This window comes from Prionailurus viverrinus, chromosome A1, assembly GCF_022837055.1.
Source record: "Prionailurus viverrinus isolate Anna chromosome A1, UM_Priviv_1.0, whole genome shotgun sequence".
NCBI lineage: Eukaryota > Metazoa > Chordata > Mammalia > Carnivora > Felidae > Prionailurus > Prionailurus viverrinus.
This window is the reverse complement of record NC_062561.1, coordinates 15,179,593-15,199,546: the sequence shown is the minus strand read 5'-3', so window position 1 is coordinate 15,199,546 and position 19,954 is coordinate 15,179,593. Positions and strand designations below refer to the sequence as shown.

General features: G+C 35.6%; 1 protein-coding gene across 3 annotated transcripts in view; it reads left to right on the top strand.

Annotated features, from left to right (window-relative positions):
- Positions 1 to 17,479, top strand: part of SPART (spartin) — an 86,203-nt gene extending 68,724 nt beyond the window's left edge. For all 3 annotated transcript variants that reach the window (XM_047859784.1, XM_047859774.1, XM_047859768.1), the window contains exons 5-9: positions 231 to 354; positions 5,562 to 5,756; positions 6,812 to 6,970; positions 7,050 to 7,140; positions 15,821 to 17,479. In XM_047859784.1, coding sequence (XP_047715740.1) covers positions 231 to 354; positions 5,562 to 5,756; positions 6,812 to 6,970; positions 7,050 to 7,140; positions 15,821 to 16,094 — 843 coding nt within the window. In that variant the 3' untranslated portion in view covers positions 16,095 to 17,479. The remainder of the gene's footprint in view (positions 1 to 230; positions 355 to 5,561; positions 5,757 to 6,811; positions 6,971 to 7,049; positions 7,141 to 15,820) is intronic.
- Positions 17,480 to 19,954: the final 2,475 nt, after the last annotated feature.

Genomic DNA, 19,954 nt, shown 5'->3' with positions numbered 1-19,954 from the left:
TGGTATTTAAACCTTATTTACCAGTGAGACCTTACATAAGATCAGTATAGTTTTCAGTTTCATGGCAGTTATGATATTGTGTATAAAATGTACTGATAGCTATGTTGGGTGGAAATAATCTTATTAATTATAACTAGTGTTTGTTGGCTTAATATTTTATTAAATACTGCTTATCATTTTTCCCCTTAGTATTTTACTGTTTTACATTTTGAAATATTTTTACTATTTAGACCAAAGATACTCCAAGTGAAGAAGTTAATCTGAGTCACATTGTACCCTATGAGCCAGGTTCAGAAGACAAAGCAAAGGAATTACCCGAATGGAGTGAGAAAGTGGCTCAAAATATTTTGTCAGGTATTACAGTAATGCTAACTTTTCCCCCATATAATGTGAAATGTTTGGAATCCATAAGTGACTACTTAGAAAGGTAATTTTGTATTTTGGTTCTAAATGATCATTTTATAAATACCTGAAAGGAACTAGTCTCTTAGAACATCACATATTATCCTATAGGTATAAGTTTCTTCTTGCTTTTTTTCTGTTTCACTTTTGGGAAAATTGATAGTGAAAAACTTCAGGAATCCCCAAACTCCTAGGACAACTCTGAACATAAAATTAGTTATTCTCCTTTCCTCTTTGAAATTCTCCCTTAATCCTTTTCTTTTCTCCCCTTCCCTCTTCCTCCAAAAAATGATAAGATATTCATCCATCTTTGGAAGCAAACCAGCACTCCCTAACCACATAGCAGTGGAGGTATTAAAGATCTGAGGATTACAGCCAAGCTTTTTGGGATGTAGGCCCTACTATTTAATTTTGGCTAGAAAGGGCATCAGATCAATTATTTTATAATTTTTTATAGGCCTATATATATATATATATATATTTAAAGGCCTATATATATATATATATTTGTATATATTTAATATATACATGTGTTTATATATATGTTAGATATATATAAATATATTTATGTATTTATTTATATATATATATATATATATATATTTTTTTTTTTTTTTTTCATTTGGATGTGTCTGGAGTCTTGGAAGCTTGACTACCCTACGTTCTCCTACAAATGGACCTTGAGAGCTTGTTTGGAGGTTCTAGCAGGGGAGCGCAGCTACTCGTATACCCTTGACCGAAGAACGGTCCTCCTCTATCGGGGAAGGTCGTCCTCTTCGACCGAGCGCGCAGCTTCGGGAGGGACGCACATGGAGCGGTGAGGGAGGAAGGGGACACCCGCCTAGCCAGCCAGATCAGCCGAATCAACCCTGGCGATCAATGGGGTGACAGATGTCGCAGCCAGATCGCCCTCACATCCTATATATTTATTTTTGGGAGAAAGAGAGTGCAGGGGCGGGGCAGAGAGAAAGGGAAACAGAGACTCCCAAGCAGGCTCAGCTAGTCAGTGCAGAGCTGATTTGGGGCTCGAACTCACAAACCGTGAGATCATGACCTGAGCCTAAATCAAGAGTCAGACACTTAAGTGACTGAGTCACCCAGGTGCCCCAGATCAGTTATTTTAAAACCAGAATTATCATTACTGACATAGATCTTTTCACTTTTAGTGGTTAACATTTTAGCTTTTCAACTATAGTAGCTCTCAGATTTAGACATTCTAATTTGTTTTTAAAAAACATTACCAGTCACTAGTTAGCCAAATTCATGACCCTGTAAAGGCATCTTGACCAGTCATTTAAAAGACTGTCAATACAGACTTCCATGTCTGTACTAAAACCCCATTAAAATAATAAAGGTGTCTAAAGCAGAAAAAACCTTCAACATGAAAAGCCAACAAGCTAAAATAAGGGAAAATTAATTAGCTAAGAGCTAACAAAATATTTTGCCTGGTGTCAGAGAGCTGCTAGAGGTAAGAAAAGACAGCCAGAATTTTCAATTACAACTTTTAACAGTTAAAATTGATCCTTGAAAAAGATTTTCAAAGAAGTTATAAAGAAAACCTTCACTCTTACTACCCTGCCCCATAACTTTACAGGTTGCTAGGCTATTAGGTCAGTATTCAGAAAACTTGCCTATATTCACACATAGGTAGATAACTAATTTCAAAGGTTATAAACTTTTTAAAATTTATACCACTATTTATAGTAAATAGTAAATAGTTCTATTTACTATTGCTGTGTGACAAACCATTCCGAACTTAATGGCATGAAACAACAATTTGTTTATGCTTAGGATAACTGTGGACCAGGTATTCCAGAAGGTCACAGCAGAGATTGCTTAGATCTGCTCTATGAGGTCAGGACCTTAGCTAGGAAGACTGAAAGGCTGACTAGTGACTCAGTATCTGGGGTCTGGAATCATCCAAAGGCTCCTTCACTCACAAATCTGGCATCTGGATTGGAAGAGCTCAGAATCTAGGACTGCCAAATAGAGTGCCTAGACATGGTCTCCATGTGGTTTAACTTCTTCACAGCTTGGCAGCCTTAAGCCAGTTTGGCTTCTACATGGTAGCTCAGGGTTCGAAGCGTATATGATATAGCAAACAGCTAGAGGTTGCATACTCTTCCTGACATATTCTTGGAAATTTCTAGTATCACTCATCACAAGAAAGTAACAAACCTGCTCAAATTGAAGGGATTGTAACAGAGACCCCACTTCTCAATGGGAGGAATGTCAAGGTCATGTTAAAAGAACATGTAGAACAGGAAATACTATTTTGACCATCTTTGGAAAGTATAGCATGTCACAGAGTCTTAGACCTCCAAAGATTTCACACACTGATTCTATTCAGAGAGGTAGAGCATCCTTAGTATCAGCTAATTCTGGGCAGAGATCTCTTTAGAGATTTCAGAAAAACTCTCAGCAGTGCATCATTTGAGAATGAGCAAAAACTACATTATGGTAATGCAAAGAAGCCTACTTTACTGCTTGGGACTTCGGCAGGTGTTTGTAACACTTTTCATCTTATTCCCTCAGAATTCTAGAAATATCTCTAATAGTTGGTTACATTAAAACTAACTGCCAATCATTAAAACTACTGCCAAACAAGTAGTTTATGTGCTTTTTAGTAGATAGAATGAAAACCCACCACCTCACCAAATACTTAAAAGTATAAGTAGCAAAGAGGTGCAGAAAATACCCAAGATTTATTCCAGAGGAAAATAATCTGATCTGTCAAGCAACTATTTCTTCCTGACTTGTGCAGGCTCTATACAAAGATAAGTAATCAGGGATCTAAATTGAGCTCAGTCAGTTTAGCCCATGATTGATTCCTGTCCACTGTCAGAGAATCAGTTAAGATCAGTAAAAGCTACAGTCTTAGGTTTTATGAATATAAAAGGTGAAAAAATATGAACTGCTTAAAAATTATCTGTGTAGAATGTTGGCTTGAGGAGCCTAGAATTACTTTTAAGAAGGCAACTGCCAAACATCTTAGATGGAGTAGAGTTTAGTAAGCTAATTTGGAAGGAAGTAGAGGATATATGACAATGGGCTGATTAGAGCCCCCCTCCATTATGTTAGATTTGAGTGAGATCATTTTAAGTCATCTGCCAACTTCTCATTTATTCAGCAAACATTCATTGCCTGCTGTATCTCAACATTAAATGGGTGCAAATAATGTGAACGTGGATAGAATAAATTTATATCTGGCACTACACATGCCATTTAAAAGATCTTAGTAGCTACCAATAAAGCATTACATTTCTTGATCTTCTGTTGCAGTCTTTTCAGTTTTAACACATTATCTCTGTTATGTGCTCTTCCATGGTGATAGCTTCTTTATAATTTGATCTAGTGTTTTTCTTTATCAGTCCTGTGACTTTTCATTTATCTCATTTTCATTTATTCTTCTCAGTCATCAATGGACTCTGTCCCTCTTGCTTGTTTCATTGCGGGAATATAGAGCTTTCCTTTTTCATTATCATTTGTTTTATGATTTCTCAGTCTTCAAGTTCAGTTGGTTTTTTTACTTCTTGTATCTTTTCACCTTGTGAGTTAACTTTAAAAATACACGTTTTTGTTTTTTGTTTTTTGGGTTTTTTTTTTTTTTTTTTTTTTTTTTTTTTTTTTTGGTTTGGTTTTTTAATAGAGGTCTTTAATCTCTTTATTGTTATGGGAACTCTTGGCTGAAAGCTTTTTCCCTGGGTTGAGACCTGGTCCTTCCCCAGGGGTAGGATAGTGGGGGTAGGGTTTGAGTCAGATGGATGTGTTGACTAAAACAAAAACAGAAGTACCACAATTTTTTTTTTTTTAATTTTTTTTTTTTCAACGTTTATTTATTTTTGGGACAGAGAGAGACAGAGCATGAACGGGGGAGGGGCAGAGAGAGAGGGAGACACAGAATCAGAAACAGGCTCCAGGCTCCGAGCCATCAGCCCAGAGCCCGACGCGGGGCTCGAACTCACGGACCGCGAGATCGTGACCTGGCTGAAGTCGGACGCTTAACCGACTGCGCCACCCAGGCGCCCCCACAATTTTTTTAATCAATCACCACTTTACTTTTCATTGTCAGCCTTTTTAAACAAACAGGATTTTCACATGACATTGGGTGCCTGCTCACTCATAGGCGAAAGTAATTATGTAAAAGCTATGCCACAGACCTTGGTACAATATACTTAAGTATTTTATATGTCCAAGCTCATTGTTCCAGGGTATAGCCAAAAAGGAAATATTTAAAATTGTAAGCTCTCCAAGGCAGGGTAACACTTTATTCTTCCTCTCAGGGGCAACTATTCTCTTTGTATATTTTTTCTTGCTTTTCCCATTTCATTCCCACTTCTCCTTTCCCTGCATGTGTGCAGGGCCTTTTCGCTAGAGCAGTCTGTACTGTGCTGCTTTCTCTCTCTTTTTTCATTCATTCTGCAGGAAGCATTGAGCCAAAGCAAAGTGCTAGGGCCTGTTCTCATGACAAATGTCTAAACCATCTAGTCTTCCCAAGTTTTCTTCTTACATCTTTTCTTCTCATGAATTTTTTTGAGTATTCTTTTGTCTTTGTTATTCAGGTTTATGATATAAGCTAAAAGGTGCTGAGATCGTAGGGTTTGGGTTTGAGGGAGGAACAGGTCCCCTTGCCTTATGCCTTTAGTCTAAAGCAAGCAAAGAGTTCTTCTGCCTTGGTGTTTGAGATATAGGTGTATTGGTTTCCAGCTTGCATTACTTGCGTCTAAACCCCTCAGCACTTCATGGACGAAAAGTGGTACCTGGACTAAGGCAAGAAGAACAAGGATACCTGGGTCCTCAAGCCAAATACCATCTTAATGGTACCAACTCAAAATTAGTTCCTAACAATAGTAATAGTGTGGTCAGTGACATGGAGAGATATCTACAAGTTATAGTGGCAGCATAGAGTAATATAGAACTCTGTTATTGAGTGATCTATGGCCTAAGTACTGAAAGATGAATTTACTTAGAAAAGATGTGTATTCCAGGCAGAAAATTATAAGTATAAAGTTGGCTTGAAAGTTAATGGCATCTTTGGGATCTAAACATTGAATTCCTTGTTTTGTTTTGTTTTGTTTTGTTTCGTGTTGGTAAGTTATTAAAGGGTTTACAGGTATAATCAACTCTAATTGTGCAATTTTAAATTTTCCTATAAAAAGGTGCTTCCTGGGTGAGCTGGGGTTTGGTCAAAGGTGCTGAATTTACTGGAAAAGCAATCCAGAAAGGCGCTTCTAAACTCCGTGAACGGATTCAACCAGAAGAAAAACCAGTGGAAGTTAGTCCAGCTGTGACCAAGGGACTTTATATAGCAAAGCAGGCTACAGGAGGAGCAGCAAAAGTCAGTCAGTTCCTGGGTAAAGTAACTTTGGAAGACTTTCCTTTCAGTTAAATTAAAAATGGTCTCTTAATCTGGGTTAATCTAAATGCACATTTATGTGGTTTAACCTTAAGAGTAAAGGATTAGGATGAAGCTGTTTCACCTTGCTGTTCATCGTGGGATCTGTAGCAGCATCAACCTGAGAGCCTTAGAAATACTAAGGCTCAAATACATTAGAAATACTGATACCCAAATATATTTCAGGTACTTGGCACACATTACCAATTCAGCATCTGCATTTTTACAAGATTCCTAGGTGATTTTTATTTGTATATTAAAGTTTGAGAAACATTGGTTAAAGGGTTGTTTTGATGGGTCAGAGAGGGAAGTGTCTGTACCTTTGAAAAGGAATGGCTCTGAATGTATTGGCTATCCTTGAATATGATACATTCTTTTAAGGACAGCTCACTGTGTCATAGCTGAGGGTCAAGTGGAGGGATGTATTATTTCAGTTAAGCAGATTCAGTGATTCTGGTGTTCGTCTTCCCAAGCAATATGCTTTTCGTTCCTGTTCCTTTGAGAATCATAGCCTTAAAGTTTGGTATTTTGAGATGGTCAAATCACCCCTTAATAGGTTATGATTAAATTTAGTAAGATTATCTTCTTGGGATTCAATATTCAATATTCTTTTGAATCACATTATGGTTTTATTTTTTTATTTAAATACCTTATTACTATTTCAGTAAGGTATTTGTTGATAGAACATAGAAACACTCATAGCTGAAAAACATGAAAGGTGGACCTATAGCTCTTACACTGCAGCAGTCTCTGTTTTCTTTTAAGCAAATTGCCATAAAGAACATTATATTTAAGAGGCAAGGGTGTAATCCTTCAGCTCTGCAAACATGCCTTTAAACCAGATAATAGCCTTTGTTTAAAACTAGCCAGGCCTTGTTCTCATCCTTATATAGAAATGGTAAATTATGCAGTAAAACAATGTTAGATGCTCCTATAAGAATTTTGCTAACTAAGAATGGTAGAATCAAGGGAAACATTTTTTAAGTGTTTCTTTTCTTTTTATGGTTATATTAGTTGATGGAGTTTGCACTGTAGCAAATTGTGTTGGAAAGGAACTAGCTCCACACGTCAAGAAGCATGGAAGCAAACTTGTTCCAGAATCTCTTAAAAAAGACAGAAATGGGAAGTCTCCTCTGGATGGTGCTATGGTCGTAGCAGCAAGTAGTGTTCAAGGTAACAATAGGCCAGAAATTTAACTAGGAAGGTCCATTTCTTTAGCTATCATTTTACTTACTTTTAAATATATTTGCAGGATTTTCAACTGTCTGGCAGGGATTGGAATGTGCAGCTAAATGTATTGTTAACAATGTTTCAGCAGAAACTGTACAAACTGTCAGATACAAGTAAGTTGACTTTTATAATTTTAATGACTAAAAACTCTTACAGCATTTGTAAAAATTCAGGACAGTTAAAATGATTATGTCATTGAGTAGCTGCTAAAACAAAATTTTTTTCACTGTTTTTCTTAATAATATTTTTAGCAAATTAATAGAATTACTATGACTTTGCCTCCTATTACTAATGGTTATATTTCTTCATCATTAATGCAGAGAATATTTTTAATTAAAAAAAAAAAAGCCTGGAGTTTCTGTATACCTTATCAACTACATGTTTTGTTTGTTTGTTTTTTTTAGTAAATTTTGGTACTTTTTGGTTAAAAAAATTTTTGTTAAGTTTATTTATTTCGAGAGAGAGAGAGCATGGGAGGGGCAGAGAGGGAGGAAGAGAGAATCCCAAGTAGGCTCCACACTGTCAGCACACAGCCCAGTGAAGGGCTTGAACCCAGGAACTATGAGATCATGACTTGAGCCCAAATCAAGAGTTGGGCACTTAACCGACTAAACCATGCAGGTGCCCCTACTGTCCCTACTGCATGTTCTTGATGGGTGATGTTTGCCTTTAGTTTTGATGGGAAAAACTTGAATTATAATTAAACTATTATACCTTGTTAATATTAGCCTCTTCTGTTTACAAAGAATGTTAAATTCTGTCACATCTTATTTGACTCTACCACTGTTCATTTTTATTAGAATGGACAGATGGTATGTCATCTATTTCATATATTAACAAGTGGACAAACAAAAAATGACTGATCTAAGCTGATCTGATAACTATTTTAAGGTGGACTTAAAACAGGTCTTCTGATTTGAGGTCTTTATTCTTTATAAGTCCTAGGCCAATCAAGGTCTAAAAACTAAAGATAATATGAAGGACCTGAGTTGCTTTCTTAGCTTTGCATGAGTTTAAAGCCTAATATTAAATTTTTATTTAGAAAGAAAAAAGTAATATTAGTGGTGTTCTCAAATCTCAGTTATTTGTGTTAATTACCCACTCACAACATTTGAGTTCATACTTCTGTATCAGATAGTGTGTTTGGTGCTTTTCAGTATATGTTATTTAATCTTTAACACTATCATCTCCATTTTTACAGATGAGGAAGCCAAAGTGTAGAGCTGTTAAACTTTGTTAAAGATTATACCCCTAGTAAGTGGTAGAGCTGGGATGTAAGCCAGGTATCTTTGTGTCATGCAGTGTGAAACAACAGTGGTGGACCAACCCTGCCCTTGTTGGTACATCTGTGCAAGTTCAGTATCTAGAGTTACTTTCCAGCACTATCTGTCATACATTTAGATTCTCTTCCACCATAGTAAATTACCTTTGACTTAGAAAAAACTAACTTAATTTCTCCTGAGTTGATTTGATCTCCATCTGGGGCATGCATACCTTTGAATCAAAGCAACATGACACATCATCTTACAGTTTCAATTTGACTAAAAGATTTGGCAAAGAAGATCCAGAAAAGATCTGTAATTCTTGTGGAAATATAAAACCCAAGTCTTCAGTCTTATCTTTTGCTACTTATACCATTGATCTCTAATGCTCTTTGTGTTACGGCTTTGAGGTTACTTTGGTGGATCAGTCGTAATTAGAATAACAGTTTCTTGTTGCAAGAGCAGAAGTAAGTCAGAAGTGCCTTTTAGGCCAAAAGTGAATTCGTTTTAGATTATCAGTATCATTTGTTAGCAGAGATAATTAGGCAGTCATGTTAGAAACATGTTAGTCATGTTAGGAAATGCTTCATTGGATTTGTCCATTTCCTACTTTAATGAAAAAAAAAAAGGTTACCTAAGTACGATTAAGTGGAGCCTTATTAAAGGTTAGGGATTCACATAACTATCAAAGTTTTGGTGTAGGTTTTGTATTTTTTGTCCTTAGTGAGGAGAACTTAATATGATGAGAAGGATATTTTAACAGTGACTCTGAGCTCATTTATTTCTATTATGGTACATATTGCTATTCTTTTTATCCTTTCCTCCAAAGATTCACGGAATGAAAAAACAGGTGAGAATTTAGTTAAGTAGGTTTGTATTTTTTTTAATAATATGTTTTTTTTTTAATTTTTAACATTTATTTTTGAGACAGAGCATGAGTGGGGGAGGGGCAGAGAGCGAGGGAGACACAGAAACCAAAGCAGGCTCCAGGCTCTGAGCTGTCAGCACAGAGACTGACGTGGGGCTTGAACTCACGAACTGCGAGATCATGACTGGAGCTGAAGTTGGACACTCAACCGACTGAGCCACCCACGTGCCCCCAGTAGGTTTGTATTTCTAACTATAAGACTACTTTGGTCTTAGCAGTAATTTAATTAGAAACTGGAAAAGATGAAGGGTGCCTGGGTAGCTCAGTCGGTTAAGCGCCGACTGCAGCTCAGATCGTGATCTCATAGTTCATGAGTTCAAGCCCCATGTTGGGCTCTGTGCTGACAGCTCAGAGCCTGGAGCCTGCTTCCCATCCTATGTCTCCTCTCTCTGCCCCTCCCCCACTCACACTCTGTGTCTCTCTCTCTCTCAAAAATAAAATAAACATTAAAAAAAATTTTTTTTAAAGAAAAAAAAAAGAAACTTGGAAAGATGGAGAGGGGCAAGGGGATACAAAGGGTTTTGTAATACTTATAAATAATCTTGCCCAGAAGAAGAAAAGTTGTCTTTTAAGAGAAGAAACTGCAGGTATGAAACTAATAATAACTTAGTGATATTTATCACTGAAGAAAAGAAAGAGCTAGTTCTTAAATTTACTTCTCATTTATGTAAATTTACATTTATGAGTATAAATGTAATTTATATTTTTATATTTATAAATTTACATTTGTTTGCACTTTGAAAAAGTATTTGATGAGTAAGCATTTGTGTTTTTCTCCAATCCAACTGATGATTGCATAATATAGAAAATTTATATTCTTTTTGCCTATGATAAATTATTCTCCCAGCTTGTTTTAAATCTGCCATGATTACATGCATTATGACAAGAAGAAAAACAAACTATGTATAAACTTCCGTATCTGATTTCTGGTGTTACAAGCCAACATAGAGGATTATCTTTTAATTTAAGCATATTTAAAAGAAGATTGTGGGACGCCTGGGTGGCTTAGTGGGTTAAGTGTCTGACTTGATTTCAGCCCAGGTCATCACTCACAGTTGTGAAATTGAGCCCTGCTTTGGGCTCTGCCCTGAGTGTGGCACCTGCTTAGGATTCTCTCTCTCTCAAAATAAATAAACATTTAAAAATAAATAAATTAAAGCAGATTATGTTGGAGAAGTATATTATTTATACTTTTGATGGTTTTGATTATGATTTGGGACTGTGTTCACTGATGATGAGTGGTTTACTTAAGGATCTGTATAATTAATTATACTCTTAAATTTTTAGGTAAATGTGTGGGAACTATTCATTAATACTTTTATTTTTGTCAGTTACATTAATGCTTTTGTCTTACTTTAGATTTAGGAACATCAAGACTTACAGGAACAATGAAAAGCAATAAGTAACTTCAAACCTGTTATATATAATTGCAGTATAGCATTTGGTAAATAATTCATCACTCTTCTACATAGCTTCTAAATTTCACCTTTAAGTTTCTTTTTTTCCATTTTAAATTGTTTAGAGGATGAGGCACCTGGCTGGCTCAGTTGAAAGAGTGTGCAACTCTTTGAGCCCCATGTTGAGTATAGAGGTTACTTAAAAAAAAAACAAAACTAAAAACCCTTGTTTAGAGGAAAATCATATAACATCAGTTAGATCCATTTTTGTTTTCCCCGCATTAAAACTTTATCTTACAATACATATTTGTGAGGAATAAGCTTAGTAAAATTGTTCTTCTATGAGGAATTTACTCTTTTCAGGTACCATATTTTATTGGTTTGTTTAGTGAATTTTAATTAAAATTGCCTTTGGATGAAGGGGCAAATTCAAATTTATTGAAGGCAATTCCTTGGGCAGATGTCATAGTACCCAAAACCAGTCTATATAACATCTGCTCAGGAATTATTTAAGTATTTAAGGTCAGTCTTCTTTTTTCCTTGTGGTAACTGTATAAATATTTAAACATTATTATTGTGTCTTTCACTTACTTTTTTCTAACTACTCCCAGTTCCTTTAAGAATTCTCTATATAGTATGGTTTCCAGATACTTCATTCATCATTGTTCTTCTCAAAATACGGAACCCAGAATTGAATGAAGTATTTCACATTTGCTGTAACCAGCTAGAATACCATGAGATTTGGCCATACTTAGCATTTGGCATACATGGCACACAAGACAAAAGACTATCTGTTTAGTAGCTGTTACTCGATTAACCCATATCAAACTTGTGTTTTTTTAAAAAATGAAACTTTTATTTAAAATTTGGGCCTTCCTCTTATTTTTGGGGGCAGTTGATATTTGTACCTAAAATTAAGAACTTTATATTTGCGCTTAATTTCATCTGTTGATCTTGATCCATTATTAAGTCCTTTAGTTTGGCTTCAGATTTAGTGTATGTCATATTAGCCAGGTTTCCATTTTATGTTATTTGTAGATTTGAAAGACTTGTCTTTTTAATGTCTTAGATATTTTCCTTAAATTTTCATGGGTAAAGTCCAGTCACATGCTTACTGTAGCCTGTCCTGATTGATCTTGCTCTAAGATATGCTTATTAAGATTGGTGGGTTAGATGTCTCCAAATCTTAACAGTATTCCCATTTAGCTCACCTTTCAGTTTTATCAAACTTCTTCTCAGGGCTGTTGTCTTCCACATCCATTTATTCTAGAGTTTTACTCTATGTTCTATCCTTTTCTACTCTTCATAGATATTACCTATACCGTGTCCATACAACCTCTCAACCTCTCAAATCTATGTTTTTTGATTAACTTTTATTGTAATCTTTAGTCTTCATAAGTCGCAACTATACAGCACTACAGCTATTCATTCACCAAGTGCTGTTGTTTCTTATATTTATCCTTTCATCTCCAGCCTCATTGCCACTACTGTAGAATAGACCCTCATTGTTTCTCATCCATCACACAGCTTGTTTCCTAACTGGTTCCTCTGTCTGTCTCTGACACCCTTACAATTCATAATGCAACCTGAGTTAGATTTTTCTAAAATGTAATTTTGGTTATGCCATTCCCATTGGTTTCAAGATAAAGTTTAAATTCCTCAGCTTCACCTTAAACATCCTTTAGAAATTGGCCACAATTCACCTACCTTTGATGGGTACACTAAGAAGAAGCTATTTCTATTTAAAATATTTAAGATTCATATTTTCAAGAATAGTTTTGAAGGTTGCATGTGAATTGAATTTTAGGAAGATTTGTTTGAAATTTGTTATGACTGAAATTTTGTTACAATTAGTGAAATCTAGAATCACCACCACTGTGCTGTCTTTGTAGACATTACTGAATGTGCTGGAGAAATTTCTGAGAAGTCTCATTCAAACTGTATTAAGTCTCATTGACTTATTTAGAGCATTCTTTGTATTCATTTTTATTGCTCTTTAATATAAAATCTAATAAGCTGTAATTAAAGTTAACTTTTTAAAAAGTAAGAAATCAAAAATAAACATTGTCTTTTTATCAGAGATAGACTTTCTAGTTTTTAACAGTGTAGTTTGAATTTACAATGTAGTCCAAATAAAGGAAAGAACTGAGCAGTTACTTATAAAGGAAGAGAAAAATAGATGCCTGCCAGGAATACTGGTTTTAAGGCATATTGGGAAGAAGAGATGATAGGGTGAGGATATATTAAAGGAAATAAACAGAACTGCTTAAAATCCATTTTATAAGGTCTTTAAAAATAATTATACATTTAGTATTGTGGAATTTTCAAAGTGCTTTAAACCTACAAATCTCATTTTATGAGATGAAAGAAAAAAGATTAATGAAATGTAAAGAAGTTGAGACCTCGTCAAGGTCATATGGCTAGTTTTTGGCACAGTTGGTATTAGAATCTAGTTCTTTGACTGCTAGTTTGATACTTCTCCCCAAATTAACAGGAATTCTTGCTGAAATGGAGATAGCATGGAAAAACAAGCAAAACATCAGGGTACCAACACAGACTCCTTTTTAGCACATTATTACTAATAATGTAGCCTTTAGAATTGTGTTATATATAAAAATATTGTGAATGGGGCACCTGGGTGGTTCAGTCAATCAAGCGTCAGACTCTGGCTCAGGTTATAATCTCATGGTTTGTGGATTCGAGCCCCACATGGGGCTCTGTGCTGATAACTCAGCCTGGAGCCTGTTTCAGATTCTGTGTCTCTCTCTGCCCCTCCCTTGCTTGTGCTCACTCACTTTCTCTCTCTCTCAGAAATAAATAAACGTTAAAAAAAATTCTTTTTTAAATACTGTGAGTGCAGTTAGAGGTATCAAACTGCAACATTAGAATAGGGAAGTGGAAGTTCATGAATCTGGAGGATTTCCTGTATTCATAAACACTAATATGGCCAAATTCTTAGTCACACAGTCCTAGAAAAGAGCCCTAAGAGAAACCTGCTCAACCAAGAGTTATGGTCACTCTTCCAGTTCTTCCACCCCTTTCTTCTCATTTAACCATAACCATAACCATAACCATTGCCACTTGGTATTTGTGGGGGCTTGATTGACAGTGAGAAAGCTCCATGTCTTCTGCAACATCAGCAAGTACTATGGAATGCTGAGGGTTGCAATAGAGACCAGCAGAAAGCAGCTAAGAAGCTTTGATGTCTGGTAACTGGTGATAAGTCCCCAGTCAAGAGTGATATGGATGTAAGGTTTGGCACATTATAAGTTCTGCCATTCTCTGACTCTAATTATTAAAATTAGGCTAAGGATATAATGGAATCCTCATTCAGGAACTAAGATTCACATTATTCGCCCTGAGGTTGAAAAAAAAAAACCAAGCATGAACAAGCTAGTAGGATCACAAACCACTATTCCAGGCCAAACTTACAGTAATACAGAACTTGTTAATTCAGAGGGCAGATCCAGTGTTAGTATAAAATGTCCAGATACAGGTCACAAAGCACATATGAAACTTGAGGGCATCCTGAAGACAATTGTAAAATGTTGCCCTCTTGTTGTTGCTTGTTTAGGCAGTTCTCTGCTAAGCAAGGAGAGCTATAAAAACCTGGTACTTTAAAAAGGAAAAGAGAAAATACAGTGGGATAACTTTCAGTATCCTTGTATAGGTCCTCAACTTGTGTTTTCTCATAGAAATGATATTAAACACATATATCGATAATTGTCAATAATACTATTTTGTATAGTGCCTGTATAATCTCCCAAGCATTTTGCTGTATGTTTGATGCTAAAGAAACTCTCAGATGGATAGGGCAGGAATTACTCATTTATTTATTTAACAAATATTGAATGTCAGTTTTCTCAATGTATAGGATATGTTAATACAGCAGAGTACTTTTATGATAATAGTGTTTATATTCTAGCAAGACAGACAATAAGCAAACCAAAACAAAGAGAGTAAATAAGTTCTAGAGTATGTAGCAGGTGATAAGTTGTAGAATAAGGAAGAGCAGCTTAAGGGATGCCTGGGTAGCTCAGTTGGCTAAGTGTCTAACTTCGATTTCAGCTCAGGTCATGATCTCACAGTTTGTGAGACCGAGCCCAGCGTTGGCTCTGTGCTGAACATGGAATCTGCTTGGGCTTCTCTCTCTCTCCCTCTCTCTGCTCCTCCCCTGCTTGTGTGTGCTGTTCAGTCTCTTAAAATAAATAAACATTTAAAAAAATGAAGGAGGAGCTTTAGGGGGGATTGATTGGCCGTGGGGTGGAGCATGTGGGGTAAGGCAGTTGAAATCGGCGGGATAGTTAGAATACAATACTTACCTGACTTGAAAGAAGGTGAAGCAGTTAGACATGTGAGTACCTGGTATGAGAATAGTTTAGGCAAATATCAGCCAGTACAAAGGTCATAAAGTGGCACATGTATGCTTGATGGTTCAAAGAATAGCAAAAAGGCCAGTGAGTGCAGCAGAGTGGAGTGGAGTGGAGTGAGGGAGAAAGTGTTATACAATCTTTGCTTAAAGACAATCTCAGATTCTGATAGTTTAAAGACGTTACCAAAGTCTGGTTAACATGGAACTCAAAACCATTTATAGTGACTGTCGATTCTTTGTGTCCTATAGTTGTTTTCACTGAAAGTTCTCTTCTATTTTCAGAAAGGGTGGATTAAAAAAAAATGACTAACAACCTTTATTATAACTTACATTTTTAAAAACTTACTTATTTTGGGTAAGAGCATGTACAAGTGGGGATGGGACAGTGAGGGGGTTAGAGAGAGGGAGAGAGAAAGAGAAAGAATCCCAAACAGACTCCACACAGTGCAGAGCCTAACACGGGGCTCAAACTCCTGAACTGTGGGATCATGACCTGAGCTGAAATCAAGAGTTGGACACTTAACTGACTGAGCCACCCAGGTACCCTGATTATAATCTACATTTTATTCTTCATCATAAACAGTCTTTATTACATTAATCTCGGCTAGCTTGATTTTATTTTCATACAGTTTTTGCTAAAGGAGAAATAATAGCTTTGGCACAGTTTGATTTTATTTTTTACTTTAAGTTATTAAATTGAAAAAAAAATTGAAACCAAATCTTTGATTTTGCTTTTAGAAATAACATACTAATCATGTGACTTATGTAATACTAAATAAGAAGGTCTTAATTTAAATTTATAATGTCATTACACTTTTTTCTAATCTTTTAAAGATACGGGCATACTGCAGGAGAAGCTACACATGATGCAGTAGATTCTGCCATCAATGTTGGTGTAACTGCCTATAATATTGACAACATTGGTATCAAAGCAATGGTGAAGAAAACAGCAAAACAAACAGGACAAACCCTCCTTGAAGACTATAAAATAGTTGATAATTCTAAGGGGGGACATCAAGAAGGAAGAGCAAATGTAAACATGAAAAGGGAGAAAGGTGAGCAGACAGAGGAACGAGAGAAGAATGAGGCAAAGAAGAAAGAAAAATGATGGAAGTGCTGTGAATCACCTATACCAAAGCCTTACAAGGTGGATGCATTTTTTTTAATAGGCAAATGTGGAATTCCCCACAGATTAACCAGTATTTTAAAAATGTATTCATTCCTACAAAGTGACTGTTTCATAAGCTTTATAGCATGTATTCTACTTAAAAGGAAAGAATCTGTATTCTTGCATCTGGCTTTTACAAATACAGGATTATATAGTCTCAGTTAGTTTATTTTTCCTAAATGTGGCTAAAATATTTTTGCAGTTAAAATAAGACTAATAAAACATTTGCTTTAATAAACCTCATTAAACCTAATGTTAAGCTATTTTTGTATTTGCCGTCTTTCATAGAGCAAGGTAGGAAATTATATATTTACATAAAATTTCTCATTTAGTAACCTTAGCTTGAGTTGTACTTGGAAAGACCAACTTAAAATATTATCTCCTGGTTTTGCACTAATTGTGGATTTTTTTTTTTAGGTGCTTGTCAAAATTTTCAGTGTGTAAGCTAGACACAAAAACTGTAATCCTAAACTAAAAAAAACTCTCAGATAATATTTAAAAGATTTTTTCAATACAGGGACTAGGCTAATCATGAAAAATAAAATGAGGTTCTATAAAATTATTTGGTAGCTTGTATCTTTGTTAGGAAGTGGGATGGCCTTTTTGATTTAGAATGAATACAAAGATTTTTAAGTCTTCTGGATTTAGACTGGTGTTGATCTACTAGGAACTTAGGAAATTTTGGTGTATGATTTGTGTTAAAATATGAAGTGATATCATGAGCTTAATAGGACAGAGTTGCTTTAAGAAATCATTTTACCATATCCACTTTAAGTTATTCCAAGAGGCTAAAATTTTATAAAAATACAAGCAGGATTCTTTGGATGGTAAATATATTTTTAGTTTGGGATTTAGTCATTGGAATTTTATATGTTAGAAAGCCAATAAATTGTTAGAAAGAAAATGTTCTGTTCATAGTCATGGTAAAGAATGTGAAGGCTTTAGACTTAACCCATGGCAAGTAGGTTTAACAGTTTCCACTCTGGCAGAAGACCGGACACTTACAGACCTATAAGGCACAAATATATAAATAAGTACCTAACGGCATTTTATTTTTGTCTACAGATTTAAAATGATTGGTACTGGTGTTCATAACTATTGTCCATTCTAATATTTCTAAACGTCTAATGGCTACTTAGTTTATTAGATTTTATTTGAAACTGTCTTAAAAAATGTGCTTTGTGAATAAACTTTCTGAATTGCTTGTCCTCAAATGTGTTCACAGGGTTGTATTTCGGGAACACATAGAATTGGTGGATCCTTTCCCTAAGGCCAAGGATAATGTACTACTTATTAAAGTGGAAATAAAAATGAGTTGGCATATAGTTTCCAGTTAGTCTCTGCCTTAAGTTTGAGAAGTGGGATGACAAATAGTGGAGCCTAAAGATTACAAAGTTCACTTAGACCAGAGGTCAGAAAAATTGGATTTGTGTTGTCCATTTTCCTTTATTCCGTTCTGCTTACTTGGTTGTGGGTTGCTTTTTCATATTAATGGCTAGACAGACAAAATCTTCATAAGTATAGCTTCTATATTAGAGTTTTCCAGAGAAACAGAATAGGGGAGATAAATACGTGTGTGTGTGTGTGAGAGAGAGAGAGAGAGAGAGAGTGTAAAGAGATTTATTACAAGGAATTGACTCATGAAATTATGGAGGTTGCAAATTCCCAAGATAGCCCTTCAGTGAGCTGGAGACTTAGGAGATCTAATGTGTTGTTTCAGTCCAAGTCTGAAGGCCTGAGAACCAGGTGAGCTGATGGTGTAAGTTCCATTCTGAAAGCCTGTAGGCTCAAAACTCAAAAAGAGCCCATTTCAGTCTGAGTATAAAGGCCAGAAAACTAAGGATTTAAACCAAGTTCAACTAAATCAAGTTCCTTCTTAGCCTTTTTGTTCTATTCAGGTCTGTTGATTGGATGAGGTCCATTGTCTTTGGGAGGGCAATCTGATTTATTAGGTCTACTGATGGAAATGTTAATCTCATCCAGGAACACTCTCACAGATACATCCAGAATAATACTTGGCCAAGTGTGTGTATATCTTGTGGCCCAGTTAAACTGACAAAATTAACCATCACAGCTGCTTTGTAGTCCCGTTTTCACTGTATAGAGGCCCTTACCTAGTAGCTCTGCTTTGCTGTTTAGTATTCATAAGATACACCATATGAAAAACAACAGTTCTCAATATTTACTGCTACCAGGGTTTTTCCTCATTTTGCCTCAACAGACTGTCCCTTCCTCATGCTGTATAGGGTAGTTTTCTGGGAGTACGTCAAGGCACCAACTGTCTAGAAATAATGATAGCTAACGTTTATGTAGTGCTTACTGTGAGCCATTAATGTTCTAAGTGCTCTTATATACATTAACTCATTTTAACCTCACAACATTCCTATGAGTTACATACTATTACAATTTCATTTTATAGAATCGGAAACTGAGAGATCAAAGAGAGGTTCTTGAGAAAGATCCAAAAGTATGAAAAAGGTTCTACACTAACCTCAAAAAGGAGAGACCTACATGGAGTGATAGGCCAGACATCTTTCTTAAACTGAGGTAGATAGGAAAGGACAAATGGCCTTTATAGATATTCTCTGACTCCAGCTGCTTAACACTAGTTGTTTTTATTTTATTTTAAATTACAGTTCCACTCTCTTGAAACTTGGTAGAAAATTGCCCAAGTTATTACCAAACAGATCATTAGTCTTCGGTTTTGGTGATAGTGTGAGCTTGTCTTTTTCTCTGCCTTCATGGGTATTTTAGGCCAAGCTAAGAAAAGTGAAGCTTAGGGGTTGTTAGCCAGAAATCCTTTTATATTTCACTTTTTAGGTAAGCCTGAGTAAAGCTCTGCACAAACAGAAACTAGTTCTCTGGTCTGTTCTTGCCAAATTCAAGACTTCCTATCGTTTTCACCATTTTGTATTTAGCAACAGAAATACTTAAAAGAGAACATTATATTTCTCAATAGCTTTGTTTTCAAAATTTTTTTCTATTCACAATATATTTTCAAGATACAGAAAGATGAATTAAAAATTATAGGAACATCAATGAGGTGGGAAAAAAAACTCCAGGTAATATCTTCAAATGTATTCTATGTAAAAAGTTGTCACAAGTGAAGAAACTGATCACCCTGGAGAAGCTATTCATTGGAGGAAACAGTAACTAATGAAAAGTGTTCTTTGTACACATACACACACCAATCTATTTTGTTCAAAATTGGAAGCCAGCTGAAGAGCAAATTGTTAGAGTGTGCTATTAAAGAACCAAGATCTCTGTGATAAGGGACAGGGTCCCAGCATTTGCAGGTTTAAGGAGCTTCATAGACAATATCCCTGGTTAACAAAACATTGTTATTTAGAGAGTATCTGAGTTGGGACCTAAAAGAATGAGGTTTTGGTATGCGGTAGTTTTGTTAATTTAAGTTTTCTGAGTTAAAGCCACTCTGATGACAGGATTCAGAGTATAGCTGTGGAAGTGGAGTGGAGATTAAAGTGATGAGAGTTGCAAGTTGAAGGTCAAGGTGTGGGCAAGACTTCCAGTGGAAAGACCACTTTGATGTCAAAGTCAGACAATGGATGACTGTGAAGTCTTTGGGAAATGAATAGATGGTGTTACATCAGGAAGGAATGCCCATTTATAACTGCACCAAAATCAAAATACCTAGGAAAACACTTCACCAGGAAGGTAAAAGGTCTGTATTCTGAAAACCATATAACACTGAAAGAAATTGAAAACACAAATGGAAAGATACTCCATGCCCGTGGATTGGAAAAACAAATACTGTTAATATGTCCATACTGTCCAAAGCA